General features: G+C 33.5%; 1 protein-coding gene across 3 annotated transcripts in view; it reads left to right on the plus strand.

Annotated features, from left to right (window-relative positions):
• Positions 1–23,140, plus strand: part of TPR (translocated promoter region, nuclear basket protein) — a 60,990-nt gene that overhangs the window by 12,894 nt on the left and 24,956 nt on the right. For all 3 annotated transcript variants that reach the window (XM_057726343.1, XM_057726342.1, XM_057726344.1), the window contains exons 13-33: positions 510–617; positions 1,622–1,848; positions 2,893–3,056; positions 3,510–3,643; positions 3,732–3,880; positions 4,900–5,062; positions 6,334–6,468; positions 7,918–8,058; positions 9,038–9,203; positions 10,236–10,402; positions 11,395–11,547; positions 11,979–12,095; positions 14,545–14,748; positions 14,859–15,043; positions 15,499–15,646; positions 17,296–17,433; positions 17,535–17,666; positions 19,203–19,333; positions 20,570–20,780; positions 21,735–21,878; positions 22,248–22,446. In XM_057726343.1, coding sequence (XP_057582326.1) covers positions 510–617; positions 1,622–1,848; positions 2,893–3,056; positions 3,510–3,643; positions 3,732–3,880; positions 4,900–5,062; positions 6,334–6,468; positions 7,918–8,058; positions 9,038–9,203; positions 10,236–10,402; positions 11,395–11,547; positions 11,979–12,095; positions 14,545–14,748; positions 14,859–15,043; positions 15,499–15,646; positions 17,296–17,433; positions 17,535–17,666; positions 19,203–19,333; positions 20,570–20,780; positions 21,735–21,878; positions 22,248–22,446 — 3,316 coding nt within the window. The remainder of the gene's footprint in view (positions 1–509; positions 618–1,621; positions 1,849–2,892; positions 3,057–3,509; positions 3,644–3,731; positions 3,881–4,899; positions 5,063–6,333; positions 6,469–7,917; positions 8,059–9,037; positions 9,204–10,235; positions 10,403–11,394; positions 11,548–11,978; positions 12,096–14,544; positions 14,749–14,858; positions 15,044–15,498; positions 15,647–17,295; positions 17,434–17,534; positions 17,667–19,202; positions 19,334–20,569; positions 20,781–21,734; positions 21,879–22,247; positions 22,447–23,140) is intronic.

A 23,140-nucleotide genomic window follows, 5' to 3' on the forward strand; every position in this document is an offset into this window, starting at 1 on the left:
GTGACATTGGCTGCTGCTTCTTTAGAATTAATTCCTGATGCATTTTTTATGAGACCAAGTCTTTTATGCATCTCACCCAACATTTTTTACTTTTAACATTTATTTCCAGATAGTCATTATAATAATGATTATCGTTGTAATGCAGTCCTTTTGTTTTTGTCTTAGTAACGAAGCTTTTTGAGAGTATTTCTCTGACATCATTTGATAATATACTATGAATTTGGTGTGGCTGTAACATTGCAGTTCACAGTTAACTTGGGGGGAAATTCCCCATCATTATCATAGTGATGAACACTATAATGATGAGCTATATTTGAGATATTAAGAAATACATGTATTCGTATTTTTAAGAAATTTCTCTTCAGAGGCTACTATATTATACAGAATATTTTTTATTGATAAGTTGATTACTGTGGTATTCAAGCATTGTATATTTTTGTTATTTTGTAACTGCTATTTATATAGATCTTAGGAAATAGAGAATTTTCACTTGACTTTTCATTTTAAAGGAGATTCAGCGGTTGCAGGAGGACACAGATAAAGCCAATAAACATTCATCTGTGCTTGAAAGAGACAATCAAAGAATGGAAGTACAAATAAAAGATCTTTCACAACAGGTTAGAACTTTTTGTTTCTTTTCCTATTTTTTTTTTCCCTAAGCTGATTGCCTAGTAGTGTTTGAATTGGTTTGCAGGTATGTAAGATAGAACTAGTACGTATGAAATTCTCATCAACTAAGAAAACCATTCCAGCAGAATTGCAGCCTAGTTATTGTTTTCTTCATAGCCCCTCCCCTTTTTTCTTTAAGTGTTTGATAAATTTTCAAATTGAAGGTACTGGTTGTAATAAATGAAGTAATTCAGAGATAAATAAAAGTTTCCTTCTCCCTGCCCAAGTCCCAAAGTTAACAGACTTTCATGTCTTCTTATAATGTACAGATACATGTGAGCATGTGTAAATGTGTATGAGCATGTGTAAATGTGTATAAGCATTCTCTGTTTCTACTGAAATAAAATCATGCATTTTGTGTTACTGAAATAAAATCATGCATTTGAAACGCTTTTTTTTTTTTATTTAACTGAACAGGTTTGGAAATGTAGATCTGTTTTGTTCATGTGTTTTATCCTAATTTTTGTGTGTGGGTATACAGATACACACAAACATAGATAAACGTTTCACATGAATGAAATTAATATCTATTTGCCATGTATCCCTTCTGCCCCACCATATAATACATACATAAGCATGCAAGTGCCAGTGTACACACACACACACACACACACAATCAGTATATATTTCTGTGTGTTTTATTTGGTCATTGTTTTATAAAATTGGAACTATGCTTCTGGAATTATAATTTGGCTGGTTTTTTTAAAATAACAGTTTTTATTACATACTTTCATAGAAATGAAAAATAATTTTTTTCCATTAAGGTTTTCTTCATTTAGGTCTTAATATCTAAAATGATAACCTTGATATTTTGTTTTTCAGTATAATTTAAGTGAATACTAAGTTGATGGTTTTTCATAAAATAACATTGTCATTTGAGAATTTTCACTTCTAAACATTTCCAGAATCAAAGCCAATCCTATTTGATAATATATTAAAATCTTTTTTTTAGATTAGAGTGCTTTTGATGGAACTTGAAGAAGCAAGGGGTAACCATGTAATACGTGATGAAGAAGTAAGCTCTGCTGATATAAGTAGCTCATCTGAGGTAATATCGCAGCATCTAGTATCTTATAGAAACATTGAAGAGCTTCAGCAGCAAAATCAACGTCTCTTAGTGGCCCTTCGGGAACTTGGGGAAACCAGAGAAAGAGAAGAACAAGAAACAACTTCATCTAAGTAAGCAATAGACTCCTTTGGTTTATTCAGCAAAAGTTTATTGAAAACTTTTTATATGCCCTTAACAGTGCTGGATATTGGGAATATGGTGATTTAGGACAAAAAAAAAAATTGAACAACAATACCAAAAAAAATTCTGAGGGGACCTCAGTTTGTGGATGAGATTGATAATAAATAAGATAGATAATAAGATCAATAAATAGATAATTTTAGTTCAGTGTGATTTGTGCTGTAACAGATAAAAACCTATTCGTGGGAGCATAGAGGTATGAGACCCAGCCTAGATTTTAGGGAACAGTCCAGGCTTCATGGAGAAGATATTTAGGAATTACTCAGAGTAAAGAATTTTTTTGAAAAAATGATTTTGGTGATAGAGGAGGAGGAGAAATGGCTGTGAAAGCAAGAAGACTGGAGTTTGGATTCAGTGGAATTGGTTTAATTTTTTGCAAACAAAGATTTCAGATAAGCTTGGTGAATACCTGAGTCCTATTTAGTGGAGAGTTTTAAAAATGATTCTTAAAATAGCAGCAGAAGGAAGAGAGGATAAGAGATGGAAATACTCTGCTTGGACTTCCCTGGTGGTGAGGTGGTTAAGAATCCGCCTGCCAATGCAGGGGATACGGGTTCAAGCCCTGGGCTGGGAAGATCCTGCATGCTGTGGAACAGCTAATCCTGTGTGCCACAGCTACTGAGCCTGTGCTCTAGAGCCCGCGAGCCACAACTGCTGAGCCTATGTGCCGCAACTACTGAAGCCCACGCGCCTAGAGCCTGTGCTCCGCAACAAGAGAAGCCACTGCACCGAGAAGCCTGTGCACTGCAATGAAGAGTAGCCCCCACTCGCCGCAACTAGAGAAAGCCTGTGTAGCAACGAAGACCCAACACAGCCATAAAGACATACATACGTACATACATACATACATAAACCATTAAAAAAAAAGTACTGTGCTTACCAATAGGTGATAAAATGCTTAATCAATTTGCAGTAGAAATTATGTTGCCTCTCAGTCTCAGTCCTGTGAAATAGACTGATTTCTTTTCCTGTAGAATCACTGAGCTTCAGCTCAAACTTGAGAATGCCCTTACTGAACTAGAACAACTCCGTGAATCACGGCAGCATCAGATGCAGCTTGTTGATTCCATAGTTCGTCAGCGTGATATGTACCGTATTTTGTTGTCACAGACAACAGGAGTTGCCATTCCTTTACAAGGTAGGTTTTTATATGTTATCTTAAAAGTTTCCAAGTATTTTTGGGAAATATTTCTGAAATGTTTATTAGGGAATGGATTTTGCAACATTAGCAGTATCTGCTCTAATGATGGTAACTTTAAATTTGACTACCACGTATGAGTGATCATAACACGTCATTAGTTCTAAAATACACCATTATTTTAGGTAAGAAAAGTGCTGATTGTTGAAAAGTATGCATCTGAGAGTCAGTGAATTAGTGTTTATTTTGGTTATGTTTTGTTTTAACATTTAATCTGCAAAAATTACCTTTATTTAACTACAAGTCCTAAATAATTTTAATAAGTCGTTTAGTAGGTTCTTTGTTTCATAGTTTCTATAATCTCACGATTTCATTTAAATAAGTCAGCGTGTTGATTTTTGATGATGTATTTTTGCGAAGAAATGTTACATCATTCTTTTTACATTTCTGAAGCTTCAAGCTTAGATGATATTTCTCTTGTGTCAACTCCAAAACGCTCAAGTACATCACAGACTGTTTCCACTCCTGCTCCAGTACCTGTAATTGAGTCAGCAGAGGCTATAGAAGCCAAGGCTGCCCTTAAACAGGTAAAGACCCCACCTTTACACCTTTATCTTGGGTTAGGTTTTTTGAGAACATGGACTGTCATCTTCTAATAATTTCTCCAATGTTTAGTTGCAGGAAATTTTTGAGAACTACAAAAAAGAAAAGGCAGATAATGAAAAAATACAGAATGAGCAGCTTGAGAAACTTCAGGAGCAAGTCACAGATTTGCGATCACAAAATACCAAAATTTCTACCCAGCTAGATTTTGCTTCTAAACGGTAAATTTTCTTTTTCAAAAATTAACTCTAAATGATATACTTAGATTTCACTTGAGTCAAATTCAAGGGTTAATTTGCAATAGTGTTACTTTTTTTGGTGGATTCTGATCCAGGATGAGAAGTTACAGGGTTCATTTTTACTTTTGGTTATTGATTCTCCTGGATGTCGCTAAGGGGTACAGGTAGTTATTTAATAAGTTGAAGTTCATGTAAGGAATGCTGCTATTTTTCCTTCCTGAGATTAAAGGAGATACTATTTCCATAGTCCTTAATTATTTTAAATAAGGAGGATAAGAGAAGTGTGAGCAAATTTCATTCAGCCTTTTCTAGTCTAGATAGAAGAGAAGCAGGTATTAGAAAGTTAATTTTGGGAAAATTAACTTTTTTGGTCACTTACAAAGGAGTAATGATAAATGTCATTCCATAGTTATTACCAGATCCATTGAATACTTGTTAGCTTATCAAGTTAGGAAAAAACTTATTTCTTTGTATACTACATGATCAAACTTTTTTGTAAGCATATGACAAGGAGTTATCTCTGTACATTCCAACGCTTTGATACCCCTATAAAAGCACCTTTTTTTCCCTATGTTGATAGCTCTAACTAGCCATTTTCTAACCTTTCAAGCACATAGGGAAATAAATGAAGAATTATAGAAAAAAAAGCATTGGCAAAAATCCATCACTAACCATGCATGAATATCTTAAATTGCATACTGCATTGTGGTGGGTGTCTTGTGTATCAGCATTGTATTGGCATTGTTTTGAATGTGATTAAAATTCTTGTAAACGAGTAAGATTAAAAAGTTAATTCAGCATGAAATATTGTGGTTGTTTAGAATTTGAATTTAATTGCTAAATATGGAGTTCAGAGAAAAGAATGAAGATTTTTATATTATTACACAAGCCACTTTTTTCATATTATTAATCATTTAGAATTAAGTACTTGTGAAACTCAAGGAACTAAGCTAGGGTATAGTATTTCAGTTGCTTATAGAATTATTTTTCTTTCATGTAAGTTATGAAATGCTACAAGATAATGTCGAAGGATATCGTCGAGAAATAACATCCCTACATGAGAGAAATCAGAAACTCACTGCAACGACTCAAAAGCAGGAACAGATCGTCAACACAATGACGCAAGATTTGAGAGGAGCTAATGAAAAGCTAGCTGTTGCAGAAGTGAGGCCAACTTCTGTCATCTGACTTGCGTTATAAGTTGCATTTGACACTTGTTTTTTAGTTATTACTTTGATTTTACTGGTTGGTATAATATAGATATTTGAGGTTTATGGACTTCGCAGTCAAATAGTCCTTATCAAATAGTTGCCAGGCATCCACTTGTCCGTCAGATCAGTTGGATCTCTAATAAAACTGGAGAGGGAAAGAAGTTTGTTTTTATGGACTAAGATTTCCTTACAGGTTTTCCATTTCAAAATAAGTTTGTAAGTCACTGTTTCTCTAGTTACAACAAAGGCAATGAAATGGATGAATATTTTATCCATTCTTCCTCATTTCTAATAAAAGATGATATAAAAATTCCATTAGCATTGAATTATATTTCTGAATTTCAACATGAATATAAATGTCAATCAGAAATTGACAGTACTTTCAACTAAATTCTAAATTTTTTGAAGATAAATTTTCATACAGTATTTTACTTTTTATAAAGTTATCTCTCACAACTTTTTAATCATTACTTATGAGGTAGGTACAGTTGTCCCCCGTTTTACTTATTGAGAAACAGACTCAGAAACTAAGTAGTTTGCCTGTTTGGGGTTGTCATGATTGATTGGTTGTGACTCAAATCCTAGCTTTTCTAATTCTGTTGGCTATATTCTTTCATTTCTGTCTTGTTCCCACTCCTTTGTGATGAATAGACAGCAGCACTTTTTCAGACTGATGGAGTAAGTTTTATGATTGATAGTTTCTGACTTATCCTGTAAATATGAATATTTTGAGGGTATTGATTTTTCAGTGAACCCTCCTATATCCCCTGAGACTCAGAGTGTACTCTTTGTGGGAGAAAAGTGTTTAAATAGATCAGTTAGCACTCTCAAACAGATACTTAGAAACCAAGTTTAGATTCTAAAACGTTCATAATTTAAGAGTATGCAGGTATGACTATAGCGTAATTTTGCAATCTTGCTTCTTATACTCTGGGAGTTTAGATTTTTTTATTTTTTAAAATCTGATTTGTTAGAGCAATGATATCATAAGTATTTGTGGTAATTGCAAGATTTTTTCCTTTGATCTATTTGTATTTCCAATAATACTTGCTTCATATTTCAGTATGTGAAACTAAGTTGTATTTCCTTATATAGTGAAGAGATATAGTCTCTAATTAACATTAAGAAATATGTAGTAATGAATCATTTTAATTTTATAACTGTATTATTACATTTGGCACATTGTTTTTCAGCATTTTTTCTTTAACCTATATTTACCTCAAGGTAAGAGCAGAAAATTTGAAAAAGGAAAAGGAAATGCTTAAATTGTCAGAAGTTCGTCTTTCTCAGCAAAGAGAATCTTTATTGGCTGAACAAAGAGGGCAAAACTTGCTGCTAACTAATCTGCAAACAATTCAGGTAACCAGATAAAAAAGGACATGTAGAAAAAAATTTTTAAGTTAAATTTGAATAATTTTAACATTGTATACTCTCAGTTTTCTTTTTTTTTTTTTTTTTAAGAACTTTCATTGAGATACAGTTAACGGACAGTAAACTGCATATATTTAGAGTGTACAATTTGGTATTTTTTTCTCATTGGTAATGTATATATGGCAATCCCAATCGCCCAATTCATTCCCTTCCAACCCTCCCCACTTTCCCCACTTGGTGTCCTTATGTTTGTTCGCTACATCTGTGTCTCTATTTCTGCCTTGCAAACCGGTTGATTTGTACCACTTTTCTATATTCCGCATATATGTGTTAATATACGATACTTGTTTGTCTCTTTCTGACTCACTTCACTCTGTATGACAGTCTCTAGGTCCATCCATGTCTCTACAAATGTCCCAGTTTCATTCCTTTTTACTGCTGAGTAATATTCCATTGTATATATGTACCACATCTTTTTTATCCATTCATCTGTTGATGGACATTTAGGTTGCTTCCATGTCCTGGCTATTGTGAATAGTGCTGCAGTGAATATTGGAGTGCATGTGTCTTTTTGAATGATGGTGTTCTCTGGGTATATGCCCAGCAGTGGGATTGCTGGGTCATATGGTAACTCTGTTTTTAGTTTTGCAAGGAACCTCCATACTGTTCTCCACAGTGGCTGTATCAATTTACATTCCCACCAACAGTGCACGAGCAGTTCCTTTTCTCCATACCCTCTCCAGCATTTACTGTTTGTAGATTTTCTGATGATGCCCATTCTAACTGGTGTGAAGTGGTACCTCATTGTAGTTTTGATTTGCGTTTCTCTAATGATTAGTGTTGTTGAGCAGCTTTTTATGTGCCTCTTGGCCATCTGTATGTTTTCTTTGGAGAAATGCCTAGTTAGGTCTTCTGCCCATTTTTTGATTGGGTTGTTTGGTTTTTTTTGATATTGAGCTGGGTGAACTGTGTATATATCTCTCAGTTTTCTTAATAAGAAAATTAGTGTCATTTTTGTCATGCATTATGATGGTCTTTGAATTCTGAAGTTTACTAAGACGTCGATATTCTAAATAAAAGCTTTAAAGAGAACTGACTGAAGCCACGCAATTGGTAGTTTTAATCCTCAGGTCTATATTTACAGAGTCCTATGCAACTTAACTGTTTATAAGATTAAATCTTTGGTTTATATTTCATTTCTTTAAAACTTCAAGAAATCTTAGTGGCTAGTAATATGCTTTTTATTTTCCCTATTATGTAGATGTTTTAGTATGGAAAATGTCAAAATACCTTCTTGGTAAATGTTTTAGGTCTTAACCTCTTCACATAGAAATGAGTTGTATTCCTATAATTTCCTATTGCCTTCGTTTTGTTTTGTTTTTGTTTGTTGTTTTTTACTTTTTTCTTAAGTATAACCAAAATCTTTTTTTACCTTAGGGAATATTAGAGCGATCTGAAACAGAAACCAAACAAAGGCTTAGTAACCAGATAGAAAAACTGGAACATGAGATAGCCCATCTAAAGAAGAAGTTGGAAAATGAGGTGGAACAAAGGCATACACTTACTAGAAATCTGGATGTGAGTCTGTGTTCTGAATTTCTGTAGAAAGTTTATGTTTAAAGATTAAGCTGGTGTGTAGATAAACTGTCATCTCATGTTGAAGCTGTCATCTCATGTCATCTCTAGTTTTGAAGAAATCTCTTACAAACTCATAGATTTTTTTTGCCTTTTTGTATGCCTAGTAATTTTTAATTGGGTGCCATAACATGGTGAGTTTTATTCTATTGGGTGCTGGATATTTTTGTATTTCTGTAAATCTTGAGCTTTGTTCTGGAACACAGTAAAGTTAATTGAAAATAGTTTGATTCTTTTGAATCTATTTTTTTTTTTTTTTATGATTTATTAGGCAGGCCCAAAGCAGTGCTCAGTTTAGAACTAATTATTCACTGCTACCAAGGCAGTGTCTTCCTGAGTAGTAGTCCCAGTGTTCAGTGAATTAAGAGTTTTTTCAGTCAGGCTGCTGGAAACAAGCATTATTCCTGACTCTCTCTAAGCACCAGAGAGTCTTCACTCCAGTCTCTTTGGGTGATCCTTTGCCCTGTCTGGGGTAATTTCACAGGCATGCAGTGATCACTATTTTGCTGACTATTCAAGAGGGATTCTGTGCAAATCGCAGTACTCTGTGTAGCGCTCTTCTCTCTGGTAATCTGTCTTGTGAATTCAAGCAAATTTAGCCTTCTACTCTGAGTTCTTTGTTCTCAATTTGGGAAGTCAGGGCCTCATTTCCCTTTCACTATGCCTTAGGCTGAGCACTCTTAAATAATAAGCTAGGAAATTGTAGGGCTCACCTCTTTTGTCTCCTGTCTCAGGTATCACAGTTGCTTCAGTGTGTTTTTGTTTTTTTAATTTTGGTGGTTTTAGATGGGGAAGTAAATCTCATTTCTGTTACTCTGGTTTAGCCCGGAGTTTTAAAGTTCTGTAAAAAGATAACTTGAACCTCTAGTTATTTAAGAACGGAAAGGTAGTGTTTGTAGGGTTAATGTATTTTTCCTTATAGGTTCAGCTTTTAGATACAAAGAGACAGCTGGATACTGAGACTAATCTTCATCTTAACACAAAAGAACTGTTAAAAAATGCTCAAAAGGAAATTGCTGCATTGAAGCAGCACCTCAGTAATATGGAAGTCCAGCTTGCTTCTCAGTCCTCACAGAGAACTGGTAAAGGTAAATAATTAAGTTGCCTGATAAAAAGTACCTCTTTAGGTTTATAACATATCCTGTAAATAGCTTATTCTTTGTGGATACTAGCAAAAGATTTAAAAAACAAAAACCCGTTTCTCTTCATATAGTAAAGCTCAGTCCACTTAAATTAATAAATCTACAGACTTCGAACATTCAGAGTAGTTGCACATATGGCAGCTGACCAGGATATGCTCTTAGTTTTCCAGTTATTGAAACCGTTTTATCAGTACTTTCATAATGTTGCTCTTGTGGAAGGTTAATATTTGAATTTTTAACTCTCCCTTTTGAGAGAAGATTACTTGTTGAATTTGTAATGATATGGCTCACTTATAGAAATGATTTGTTTGGTCTCTTTTAGAGCAGTATTTCTAATCTTTGCTCATAGTCTCAGGTAAAAGATTTGTCTTACTAGGTTTTGCTTCTCTTTGTCAATACATTATTTCAAATGTAAAGCCATTGTGTACAGATAATCTTTCTACTTGGTTTTATTTCTTAATAGAAGAGAAATTTAAAACATTTTAAGTGTGTGCATGTGATATATATATTATATATATATAATTATCCAGTACTCCTTCCCTGTTGTTATCATATGGTAAGAAAACATTCTTTTTAGTCTTCAATTTCTTTCTTTTCCATGAATACTAGAATGAAAATTGCACTAAATGGTTTAAGATGTAGTGTTTTGGAATAAACAATGTTTAAATAAATTAAGAATAGTAATTTTTGCAAGTAGCTATTTCAGTTTAGTGCAGATATTTTATATTCTCTTTTAAGTATCTTTTTTTTTCATATTTGCAACAGTGGAGTTCGGATATTTAAACTTTTTTTGAAGAAATAACATACTGACAATAACCTGTTTTTATTTTAGTATTCAGTATGGGTTGAAATATTCTTTCTAGATAGTTAAATACTTATACATTTCAGCCTTAATCCTAATTTCACAAACTCTTTGATAATAGTCATCTCTAATATCTTTTAAAATGTTCATTTTAAGAAAGCTGTTAAATCCTTTAGGTCAGCCTAGCAACAGAGAAGATGTGGATGATCTTCTGAGTCAGCTAAGGCAGGCAGAAGAACAGGTGAATGACTTGAAGGAAAGACTCAAAACAAGCACTAGTAATGTGGAACAGTATCGTGCAATGGTTACTAGTTTGGAAGAGTCCCTCAACAAGGAAAAACAGGTATATACAATTTTGAAATCAGTTTGCATGCACTTTGTTAACTTTTTTTAAAATTTAGGATGTTGCTATGGGTAAGGCACTGTGTAAAAGTACGGATTCGACTGACATCATTGCACTTACCTATTAAAAGTGCTTGAGTCTAATAAGCTAAATGAAAGAAGCAAATGAAAAGATCACACAAAATTTGTGGAACATGAGAAGTGTATTGCTGTAGAAAAGGTATAGATGACATACTGATGTGAGTGGGTGATAGGTGTGATTATTTGTCTTTTGAGTATGTATGACTTCACAGTAGAGATGGCATTTGTGTCCAGCTGTGAAAGAAAGCATCATTTGGATAGTTAAAGGTAGGAAGTTATTCCATCTAGTAGGCACTATCAGCCGAGATAGAAACGCTAATATATTGTATTTGTGAAGTGAAATCGTGAGGAATATAATTATAAATGTAGTCAAGACCAAATATGAAAGGTTTTCAAGTCATACTAAGTTATATGTTGTAAGATTGTTAAGAGGCATTGTTTTTTTTTCAACATGTCATAACCAGAATTTGCTTTAATTAGAAAGATTAATGTAGTAGATTGGAGGGTACAGAGTTCATTTTGGAGGCTATAGCAATTAGTCCAGAGCCACAGTTTTAAAAGATCCTTTCATGGCTGGCATCATGGAAATCAAAATATGTTGGGGGTAGGGGTGGGGAGAAGCCCCTTTCAGTGGTAGAATGAACAGATTTTGGCAAGTGGATGTGAAGATTGAGGGAAAAGTGAAAATTGAAAATTGTACTTCAAAAGCGAAAAATCGACAGTAGACAGATAAATTATGCATAGTTTTAAGTGATGTTTTTGAACTCTTTAATCAGCATTTGATGGATTTTTTAAAAAATATGAGGCAAACAATTTTAGTATTTTTAAAATTTAGCTTAGATTTGGGGAAAGTAATTGTGTAATTTTAAATGTGTATATTCTTTGTATCCTACTGTTCGGTTGATGGTGAAGGTGACAGAAGAAGTACATAAGAATATTGAAGTTCGCTTAAAAGAGTCAGCTGAGTTTCAGACACAGCTGGAAAAGAAGTTGATGGAAGTAGAGAAGGAAAAACAGGAACTTCAGGATGACAAGAGAAAAGCCATAGAGAGCATGGAACAACAGGTAAATGAGGTTATTACCATATCAATTACTTTTTCTGTTGCAAGGATTTAAATTCTTTTAACTAGCTCATTAGTTACCATTCAGTTCATCTCAACAGATGTTGATTGAACACATAACCAAGAATTTTAGTTTTGTATTTTACTGTGCTCTCTACATCTGTACATGTTTCCTTTTGAATATTTGAGACTACTTTATGGTACTAAGTTATCAGTGCTGCTTTTTAGAAGCCTCTGCCTAAAAATTGACTCTTGCACATGTTAATATGGAATGAATATAGACTGCAAAATTTGTACAGTAGATGATGTCAGGTTATAACTATTTAAAATTTAGTAAGAAGTCTTTGGACTACTTGTATTTTTAAAAATCTATATTTTCAGTATTTTTAAAGTAAGTTTGCAATTAACTCTGGTTTTAATCTTGTTCTGTTTCAGTTATCTGAGTTAAAGAAAACACTCAGTAGTGTTCAGAATGAAGTACAGGAAGCTCTTCAGAGAGCAGGCACAGCTTTGAGTAATGAGCAGCAAGCCAGACGGGACTGTCAGGAGCAAGTAAGTGTCACTCTCAGAGCCAATTACTGAGAAGTAAGCTTTGATCTTAGGGAACAGTTCTTGGAATATATTGGTGAATTTTGGGGATTGGTGAATCTTACACAAATGCAAGTTATTTCCACTCTTGTGGAACTTGGAATAAGATTGGTTGAGAAGTATAGATGAAGGCTAAAAGTAAACACAGGTTTCCTCTGCTGTCCAAAAGAATAAAGTTCCTATGAAGCCATGCATAAGCTGAAATGGCATAAAGTAAAGAAACAATTATCTTGGGCCACATCTTGCTAATGGAAGCTCAGAATAAACTGAGATAAAGCACAGATGCTTACAGTCATAGTACAAAGCTGTGACAGCTTGATGCTGAGTGTAGTTCCTGGGGAGGGAGCTTGGCGGTGCCACTCTCACTACTCAGGGTGCACACTGCCTCTGTAATGGCTCCTGCAAAACAAACGCTGAACACTGTGTTAATGAAAACAGATACTAATGTAGGTCTTTCATAAAAGCAAAGTGGCATAAAGCAAACTTTCAAAAAGTAGGAGATACCTGTAGAGCAGTATCCATTAACAAAACAATGTTGATAAATGGGGAAAAATATATAAAAATAGGAGTAGGAGATTAAATGTGTACTTGCAAACATTCTTTTACTATTGCAGTCCTTTCCTAATTCTGGTTGTAGAGCCATACTATAGACAAGATAGTCAAGAGATAACTTTCCTCAGCAAAATAAGGGCCTTTTGAGAACATTTTTAATGCATTACTAAGCTTACACAGATTTCTATACACCACTGTTTATAAGCTTTAAAAATACAAAACTACATTGAGTATATATACACACATGCACACACACATATATGTGATATTGCTTTTTATAATTTGTTGTGAACAGGAAATGATAAAACAATTCAGGAAAATGGGGACTATTGAAATGGTAGAATAGGAAAGGAATACATGTAAGAATATTGGTAGTGTTCTCATTCTTATGTTTAGTGGTATATTAATAGCCGTTCATTTGGTTACTGTTCTTTATTGCTTACATATCGCTTACATACATAACATGTATATGTATCAGGATTACATTGAAAGTGCTTCAAATTGAAGGAAAATTAGACAAAAATGAATTATCTTTGTCTTATTGCCAAACAGCATAACAGTGGAAATTAGAATCAAAGAATGTATCCATAATTCAGTATTCAAACAGGTGTTTTTTATTTCCCTTTGTTCACTTTGTGTGTATATATGCATATATTTTATGAAACTGAGTTATATTTAGCCTTTATTTCATAAAGCCTGTTCCAAGTTGCTACATCATCTTCTTATGTTTCATTTTGAACAGTTTAATTTTTTTTTAAGCTCTTTATTGGAAAATAATTGCTTTACACTCTTGTACCAGCTTTTGAGGTACACCAAAGTGAATCAGCTGTATTTATACATATATCCCCATATCCCCTCCCTCCCACCACTCCCTCTTGCTCTCCCTGTCCTGGCCCTCTAAGGCATCACCCATCATCAGGTTGATCTCCCTTTGTTATTACAGCAACTTCCCCCTAGTTTTCTGTTTTACAATTGGTAGTGTATAGATGTCTATGCTACTCTCTCACTTTGTCCCAGCTTCCAGTTCGCCCCTGCCCCCCCAGCCCCGTGTCCTCCAGTCCATTCTCTGCATCTGCATCCTTATTCTTGCCCTGTCACTGGGTTCATCAGTTCCATTTTTTTTTTTTTTTTTAGATTCCATATATATGAGTTAGCATACAGTATTTGTTTTTCTCTTTCTGGCTTACTTCATTCTGTATGACAGACTCTAGGTCTATCCACCTCATTACATATAGCTCCATTTCATTCTTTTTTATGGCTGAGGAATATTCCATTGTATATATGTGTCACATCTTCTTTATCCATTCATCTGTTGATGGGCATTTAGGTTGCTTCCATGTCCTGGCTATTGTAAATAGTGCTGCAATGAACATTATGATACATGTTTCTTTTTGGATTATGGTTTTCTCTAGGTATATGCTCAGTAGTGGGATTACTGGATCATACGGTAGTTCTATTTTTAGCTTTCTAAGGAACCTCCAAACTGTTTTCCATAGTGGCTGTACCAACTTATATTCCCACCAACAGTGCAGGAGGGTTCCCTTTTCTCCACAGCCTCTCCAGCATTTATTGTTTCTAGATGTTTTGATGATGGCCATTCTGACCGGTGTGAGGTGAGACCTCATTGTGGCTTTGACTTGCATTTCTCTAATGATTAGTGATGTTGAGCATCTTTTCATGTGAACAGTTGTTTAATATTTGATTAAATAGATATAGCATAATTTTTAATTATTCTCCTGTTTTGGTACCTTTAGATTGTCTTCACTTTTATTACTTTAAATAAATGCAATGTGCATCTTTTCAAAGACTAGCTTTATGGGTTTTTAATCTTCTGTGTCAATGGGGGAATAATTCCTTTCAGGCTAAAATAGCTGTGGAAGCTCAGAATAAGTATGAGAGAGAATTGATGCTACATGCTGCTGACGTTGAAGCTCTGCAAGCTGCCAAGGAACAGGTTTCCAAAATGGCATCAGTGCGTCAGCACTTGGAAGAAACAACCCAGAAAGCAGAATCACAGTTGTTGGAGTGTAAAGCATCTTGGGAGGAAAGAGAGAGAATGTTAAAGGTATTATTGTACATCATAATAGAATGTTCGGAGAATTGAAAGATTTTTGTTTGCTTGTTTTTTAATGTACATTGGAAAATGTACTATTATGATAGACTCTTGGCTTATAGGATGAAGTTTCCAAGAGTGTGTCTCGCTGTGAAGATCTAGAAAAACAAAACAGATTACTTCATGATCAGATTGAAAAATTAAGTGACAAAGTCGTTGCCTCTGTGAAGGAAGGTGTACAAGGTCCATTGAATGTATCTCTCAGTGAAGAAGGAAAATCTCAAGAACAAATTTTAGAAATTCTCAGGTAAATCCAATATATTCTTAATGCTTTACTTCTGTGGTTAACAACAATTATAAAGTGATACTATAGATGTGTAAATTAGACAAGTGGGAGTTATATGCTATTTATGTATAAAGCTCATTTTGTCTCTTATTAGTCAACAAACCCACTGCCACCCAATTAGTGGTCACTTTTGACATTTAAATATATGCCAATTTAAATAAATGAGTTCAAGTTGAACCTAATAGTAAGAACTTGAATGAGTTCTTTAAGAAAATTAAATGCCTTTCAGATTATTTTAAAGATAGAAACCATTGTCTGTAATAAAATATACCTCCCATTATTATTTTTAAAGAAAATATTATGTAAAATAGTTTTTAAAGTGAATGATTTTTGTTTTCTTAAAAATTATCCAAGTTTTGAAATGTTGTGTTGGTTGGCATTTTTCTATTCAAATAAAATCTTACATATTCTTGTAGATTTATACGACGAGAAAAAGAAATTGCTGAAACTAGGTTTGAAGTGGCTCAGGTTGAGAGTCTGCGTTATCGACAAAGGGTTGAACTTTTAGAAAGAGAGCTGCAGGAACTGCAGGATAGTCTGAATGCTGAAAGGGAGAAGGTTCAGGTATGTATCCTAAGCTTTAAGAAAGCACTTTTGAAATCAAGAGACATGCTTATTTCAGTTTCTAATAACATAAAGTTTAGTTTGAAATCAGCATTCTTCTTAAACTCGTAAGTTCACTAAACATTATTAAACACTGGCACGATATAGTGGTGAGAGACTAATGGTAACCAGACTGCCTGGTTTCAAATTCTAGTTCACACCATTAGATGTGTGCCTTGGATGTGTTGTTTAACTTCCCTTGCTCTTAAACTTCCTCCTCTGTAACGTTGGGGTGATAATAATGGTGAGGATCGAGTTAGTGCACATGAAGCATTTAGAATCATGTCTGGTGCACAGTGAGAGCTTAATAAATTTGTTATCTTAATTTATTACTGTAGTTGTTGTTATAGATGTTATGTCATTCTAGAAAGAAAGGTAGGTTGAAACTGCTGCAGAATATTTCTTTCTCAACAAAGGTGCAAAATTTAATCAATACAATCAACCAAAGGAAAAAAAAAAGAAGATGCTTAGTGAATATGTGATCACAATGCAAACTTAACTGCTTAGTCCACACTACAACCCCAAAGCTTGTTATTGCATAACCTCATTCTGAGGAGATCCAGTAACTTCACATCTGGAAGGAAGGAAATTAAGACCTTGACTCATTTATCTTCTTTTAACTGATAGATTATTGGAATGGCTGCTAGGGAGAAACCATTGAAACAGGAAAGTGAATAATTGAACAATTAGATTTATGGGATATACATTTTCAGACAGAAATTAAAAGTTCCAGAATTACATCCTATTGAGAAAACAACCCAAATTCAAATATATCTCATTATGAAAATAATATACAGATCCTCTAATTCAGTGGAGTTAACACTTGGAGGAAAAGAGCAGAATCAAGATTTCTAATAAAGATTGTATATTCTGTCAGTCTCTTCTGCTTTCTTTGCCTTCCTTTGGGCTTTAGAAAGACAAATAATACTAGAAAATGCCCAGCTCAAACAACTCTTACATATAGTCAGAAGAGAGTGAAGAAATAATATACATTATATCAAAAATAATAGAATGTCTACTAAAGATGAGTGGTGTAGCATGGCAACCATGAATCATAGCTTTAAAAATGGTGAAGGAATAAAATAACGTGCAAAAGATGAAATATTGTAGTCAATGAGAACAGAAGAAAAGTTCTTCATAAATGAACAAATATTCAGTACAGTTGCTCAGAACCAAAGTGATGAAACACCTGAGTGAAATAAAGAAGAGTTTCTGGAAAGGGGGGGAAACTGAGGACCAAAATAACATTGTTTTAGAACTGTTAATAAATTCAATATAGCAAGAATAAATACAGAAAGAATAAATACAGAAACATAAGAGATTTGGATTGATGTTCTTACCTAATGTAAATACTGAGTATTTATTGGTGGGATTCGTAGTATCTTTTTACTTTCATCTTTTAATTTCTTGCATTTGTTTAAGTTCTGTAATTAGCATGAATCACAGAAAAATAAGCATTTTTTAAATTTAAAAATAAATATAAAAATTTGTTTTAAAAGTTGACGTTTAAATCCTTTTTTACTTTTGTAGGAAAGAGTAGAACTGGTAAGGAAAGGTAGGTCTTAATCTATTGTTATATGTTGCTATAGACATGTTTCTGAAATCTTTAGGTAACTGCCAAAACAATGGCCCAGCATGAGGAACTGATGAAGAAAACCGAAACAATGAACGTAGTTATGGAGACCAATAAGATGCTGAGAGAAGAAAAGGAGAGGCTAGAACAGGATCTACAGCAGATGCAAGCCAAGGTTTGTAACTTACTAATGAAGAGTAGAGGCACATTATTTTTAATAATATTTTGAATAAATTTTCACATCAGGTATTAAAAAAATACTGGAACTATTTTCAGGTGAGGAAACTGGAATTAGATATTTTACCCTTACAAGAAGCAAATGCTGAGCTGAGTGAGAAAAGTGGTATGTTGCAAGCAGAGAAGAAGTTATTAGAAGAAGATGTCAAACGTTGGAAAGCACGTAACCAGGTAAATGGACTTAAATCCATTCCAAAACATGGAAACATATTGATTTAAAATTATAGGGTAAAATTTAAGGAGAGAAAAATGTTTGATGAGCTAGTGGGAAGTGTTATGTGTTTATCAGGGAAAGTCTAGTGTTACCTGTACATATGTGACAGATATTAAACTTATACTCAGGGTTTTCTTTGGTTTTTTGTTTGCTTTAATTAATTAATGTATTAGCTACATTGGGTCTTAGTTGCTGCATGCAGGCTTTCTCTAGTTGTGAGTGGGAGCTACTCTTCATTGCAATGCGCTGGCTTCTCAGTGCGGTGGCTTCTCTTGTTGTGCAGCATGGGCTCTAGGTGCATGGGCTTCAGTAGTTGCAGCACGTGGGCGCAATAGTTGTGGCTTGTGTACTCTAGAGCACAGGCTCAGTAGTTGTGGCACACAGGCTTAGTTGCTCCGAGGCATGTCGGATCTTCCCAGACCAGGGATTGAACCTGTGTCCCCTGCATTGGCAGGTGGATTCTTAACCACTGCGCCACCAGGGAAGTCCCTGTAACTCAGTTTTTAAAGTTTTGGTTATGTTCTGTGTGTTTTTTAAAAAAGCTAATTTATTTACTTGGATTCCAAAATTAGGCTTTTGCTTTATCTCTAAAATGCTTTTCTGTACATGAAAAATGGGATTTATATAGTTTATTGAAGCACTTTAAGAAGACTTGTTCACTGCTACATTTTTGGGGGGACAAAACCATATAGCATTATATGGTTAGAAGCTCCAGCTCTATATTCAAACAAAAGGCTGGAAATCTTCCTTACCACATACTAACTAGTTATGTGATTTGTGAAAATGAGGACATTAATCTGAGTCAGTTTTCCTTATTTGTGAAAATGAGGACATAATACCCCTCCTCATGTTACAAAAATTAAATAATAAATGAAACTTCACCCAGCGCCTAGCACCTAGAAAATGCTCTAGGGAACCACTCATATCTGAATAGTTTTATAGAATTTTAGAGCCCATTTATTCTTTTTTCTAATCACACAAGCAATCTAAAAAATCAAGAAAGGAGGATAATCTGCCCAAATCTAGGTATATTCCTATTAAGTTATGCTGCCTTCTTTCCTGATTAATGGAATCAATTACATTTAGGTTTATTTTTCATGTTTTTGCTTAGATTATAATGCTTTATGAACATTTTTTCCCTTGTATATGTCACTTTAATGAAATTAAGTATTTAATATTAATATTAAAAGCTTGTAGATTCTTTGGATCCCTTTATTTGGCTCCATTGTAACTATTCTGAAATGTTCCTTTGCAACTATGAAAAATGATGAATAGTGAATGACATTTACTTTATTCTTCCCTTCCATTTTGGCTGAACATCTTAGCTAAGCAAAGGAACTAAAGCTTTGATCTTATTTTCTTGTAGTTTGGTGTTTGATCACTCACTGTGTATGCAAGCAGCTAATGTAAACATAATTAGATACTCTGATATTTTATTATAGGCATGTTTCATAAAACCTATAAAACCATAGTATGCATTTTTGCTATTCTAGCATCTAGTGAGTCAACAGAAAGATCCAGATACAGAAGAATATCGGAAGCTCCTTTCTGAAAAGGAAGTTCATACTAAGCGTATTCAACAATTGACTGAAGAAATTGGAAGACTTAAAGCAGAAATCGCAAGGTATATGGAAGAAACCTTAAGCTGTATACAGTACTTAAAATCTTAAAGAAGTTTGTTTCTATTCTTTATGTGACCCTTTAAGTGCTTCCTGATTTTAGAAGAATCTAAAGTGCTGGAGCCCTTATATGTGGTTTTCCTTTTATTAGTTTATAGAGCCAAGCAAGCAATAATTTAGTTTTATGCCTTCACATATGAATTTTTTCTCAATATTTTATTACTTTTTAAAAAACAACATAGTTGTTATGAATCTAAAGCAAACTGTTTTATAAATAGTCAAAATAACTTTTGCAAGTAGATTTTTCTTTCATTTTTCTTTTGGTTAACATATATTCATGAGTCTATTTTGAAAGTTTTTAATAAAGTTTTTAAATGAACTTAGAGTGAAGTATTGTCTTTTAAAGATAAGTGTAATTTTTAAATTAATATTTCTGATTTACCTCTTTTAAGCTTTAGTGTCCTTTGTCCCTGTCATAGCCCCTATTTATGTGATACTTGACAGCTCACAAATTTTTGTCATATTTATTCTCTTACTTTTTTCATGACAGTAGTCTGGCATTTTAAGTAGGAGACATATTACTTAATGTTAAAGATGAGGAAGCTAAGATTCAGAAAGGTACCCAGGCTTTTAAGGTTAGTAGCAGTTAAACCCATGCTCTTAATTCAGGTCATCCAATTTCAAGTTCAGTTCATGATAAAAGTACAGGGGTTGGCAGACTACAACCCGCAGGCCTTTTTTTGTAGTGCCTGGAAGCTAAGAATGATTTTTACATTTTTTAAGTGTTGTAAAAAAGAAAGAAGAGGAACATGTAACAAACACTGTATGTGGCCTACAAAGCCTGTATACTTACTCAGCACCCAACAGACTGGAAAGACTGTAGATTTTGCTATCAGGCAGATGTGGATTAAACTCTGTATACCAACGCAGAGTAAAAGTTTACATGTTACTTTACCATTTGTAGCTCAGCTTTTCTTATCTCTAAAATGGGCATGTATGACATGTAATAAGTAAATCAGATCTTTTTAAAGGACCATGGGTTCATAAGTTAAGGAATTATCTTTTGAACTGTGTATATGGTTTTCTTAGAATTTTCTAAATAAAAAACATACTAAAGCAACACAATAAAAATGTAACTTAAAGGATTTTAAAATTTGGTAAGTTCTAAATGTTTAGTCTTTCTCCTTTATCCCGTTTTTGGGTTGTTGTTTTTTGTTTTTTTTTTTTTTTTTTTTGCTTAGATCAAATGCATCTTTGACTAACAACCAGAACTTAATCCAGAGCCTAAAGGAAGATTTAAATAAAGTAAGAACTGAAAAGGAAAGCATCCAGAAGGACTTAGATGCCAAAATAATTGATATTCAAGAAAAAGTTAAAACTATTACTCAAGTCAAGAAAATTGGACGTAGGTACAAGACTCAATATGAAGAACTTAAAGCACAACAAGATAAGGTATTTTGAAGCAGTTTTCTTTTTATATATTCTTCATATATACCATTTTTGATATACACAATTTTGATATACATAATTTACGGTTTTTTAATAAATATATATATATTTGAATATGTGGATGTACATATTTAAATATATATATTTGGATATGTATATAAATATTTGGATCACTCATAAAAACCTTATTCATAATTTTTAATTATTGGTTTTCAGATTCTAAATGAGTGTAAGCTTATATGTGACATGTTTATTTGGTTTAAGTTTAGCTCTTCAGTATGTCCCAAAATGAACTATAAATTCATAAAGAAATAGTAGTGTAAATGGTAGGTATTTTAATTGTTTCCCAATTTCAAATACTGTTCCTTTTCAAAACTATGTTCCTGTAACTCATTTCTGATTGAAAATATGTATATCAAAAAATGCTAGTTCTTTATAATTAATCAGGTTGTGTTATGGTTTTAAATAAGTAGTCTGTGTTAACTACCTGTCAAAAAGAATTTTTAAATCTTTGTTTTACTTTGGATCTGAATTTTGTTTTTAATTCCCAATGGTGAAGAACTTATATATTGACTTTATTATGTATTTAGCACATGCTAGACTAGAAAATATATAAAGAAAAAATTTCAAAATTCTTGCCTCTCAGTTAATCACTGTTAGCACTTTAGTATGCTTTCGTTTACACGTGAGTGATTTGTTTTTCCAGATAATTCTGTGTCAAACAATGCGTCATCATTTTGATTAGCTGGTTAATACTCACTTGTATTATGTATGAAAAGCCCTAACCTGTTTAACTCGTAGCTTACTTTTGGACATTAAAGTTGTTCCATAGAAGATTTATTTATGAATACCCTTAAAGATAAATTTCTTTACATATTTATGATTATTTTCTTAGGTGAATTTGTAGAATTATTGAATATAAATGTGCAAGTATATTATTACTGTCTGTACTCTTAGGTCATGGAGACCTCAGCTCAGTCTTCTGGAGACCATCAGGAACAGCATGTCTCAGTCCAGGAAATGCAGGAGCTCAAAGAAACCCTTAACCAAGCTGAAACAAAGTCAAAGTCACTCGAGAGTCAAGTGGAGAATCTGCAGAAGGTATGAGCTGAAGAGTAATGAAAGGTGTATGTTCCTAATTGTTTCTTACTGAAAAGCTAAGGAAACAGTGAAATATTATTCAATCATAAAAAGGAACTTTGAAAAAAGAAAAACATGTTAAACTCATACTTTCTCTTATCATATGGATATGTATATATTTTATCCTTTCACTTTGAATGACTTGTTTATGTAAATAATACCTAATCATCTTTAAGTGTCCACTTTCCTGGTTTGACCACCATTTTATATTTCTACTTCCATTTAATCTAAGTAAGCAAATGAATAAGTTTTACATTTTAAGTCTGTAGGGCATACAGTTGTATTAATCTGGTTGAATTACATGGTGAATACTTTGTCTTCCTTTGAAAGACATTATCTGAAAAAGAGATGGAAGCAAGAAATCTCCAGGAACAGACTGTGCAGCTTCAATCTGAACTTTCACGACTTCGTCAGGACCTTCAAGATAGAACCACACAGGAGGAGCAGCTCCGGCAACAGATAACTGAAAAGGAAGAAAAAACAAGAAAGGCTATTGTAGCAGCAAAATCAAAAATTGCACATTTAGCTGGTAAGTTTCTATATACTTTAAGATTTGAACTTGATAGTGAATGTTGGTTATTTGATACAGGCTTAAAGTAGTGTGTAACTATTACTGCCTTTTGATGGTGATCCTTTGCCAAAAGGATACTATCCAGAAGCCTTCTGTAAATCCCTAGACAGCATTGGATGCTGTCCAGAAGCCTTCTGTAAATCCCTAGGCAGCATTGGATCTTACTAGCCCAGTGAGTTTTCTGTGCCTCACTTCACTGAGGGCCCCTTTAGCCAATCAGGGAGAATATCATGTCAGATTTATAAGGAGCCCAGTGCTATAATGCTCAGGACCTCACTCACCTTGCTTACCAGTCTTCTAGTAGGTAAATAAAATGCCAAATCAGTTGAGTTTTATTTTATGCAACTTTTTAAGTGATCTCGAAGATAATACCCCTGGCAACTTATTTCATGAAAAAATAAAGTTACTTAATTATTCTTGAGTATATATAGGTTATATGAAATGAAAATTTTATAATTCCTAATATATTAAAAGAGTAAAAGCCATATAAAAGGGCTCATCCTGACTACTTTATGGTAGATCCTTTATCTTTTTGAGATCTTAGGAAATGTTAAATGTTTTATGTTGGAGTATATTTTGTATTGGAGTAATAAAGCAAATACAGATATGTTTAGAACTTTGCTTATTGAGATGTATAGTATATCAGAATTAT

This window comes from Hippopotamus amphibius, chromosome 3, assembly GCF_030028045.1.
Source record: "Hippopotamus amphibius kiboko isolate mHipAmp2 chromosome 3, mHipAmp2.hap2, whole genome shotgun sequence".
Taxonomy (NCBI): Eukaryota; Metazoa; Chordata; class Mammalia; order Artiodactyla; family Hippopotamidae; genus Hippopotamus; species Hippopotamus amphibius.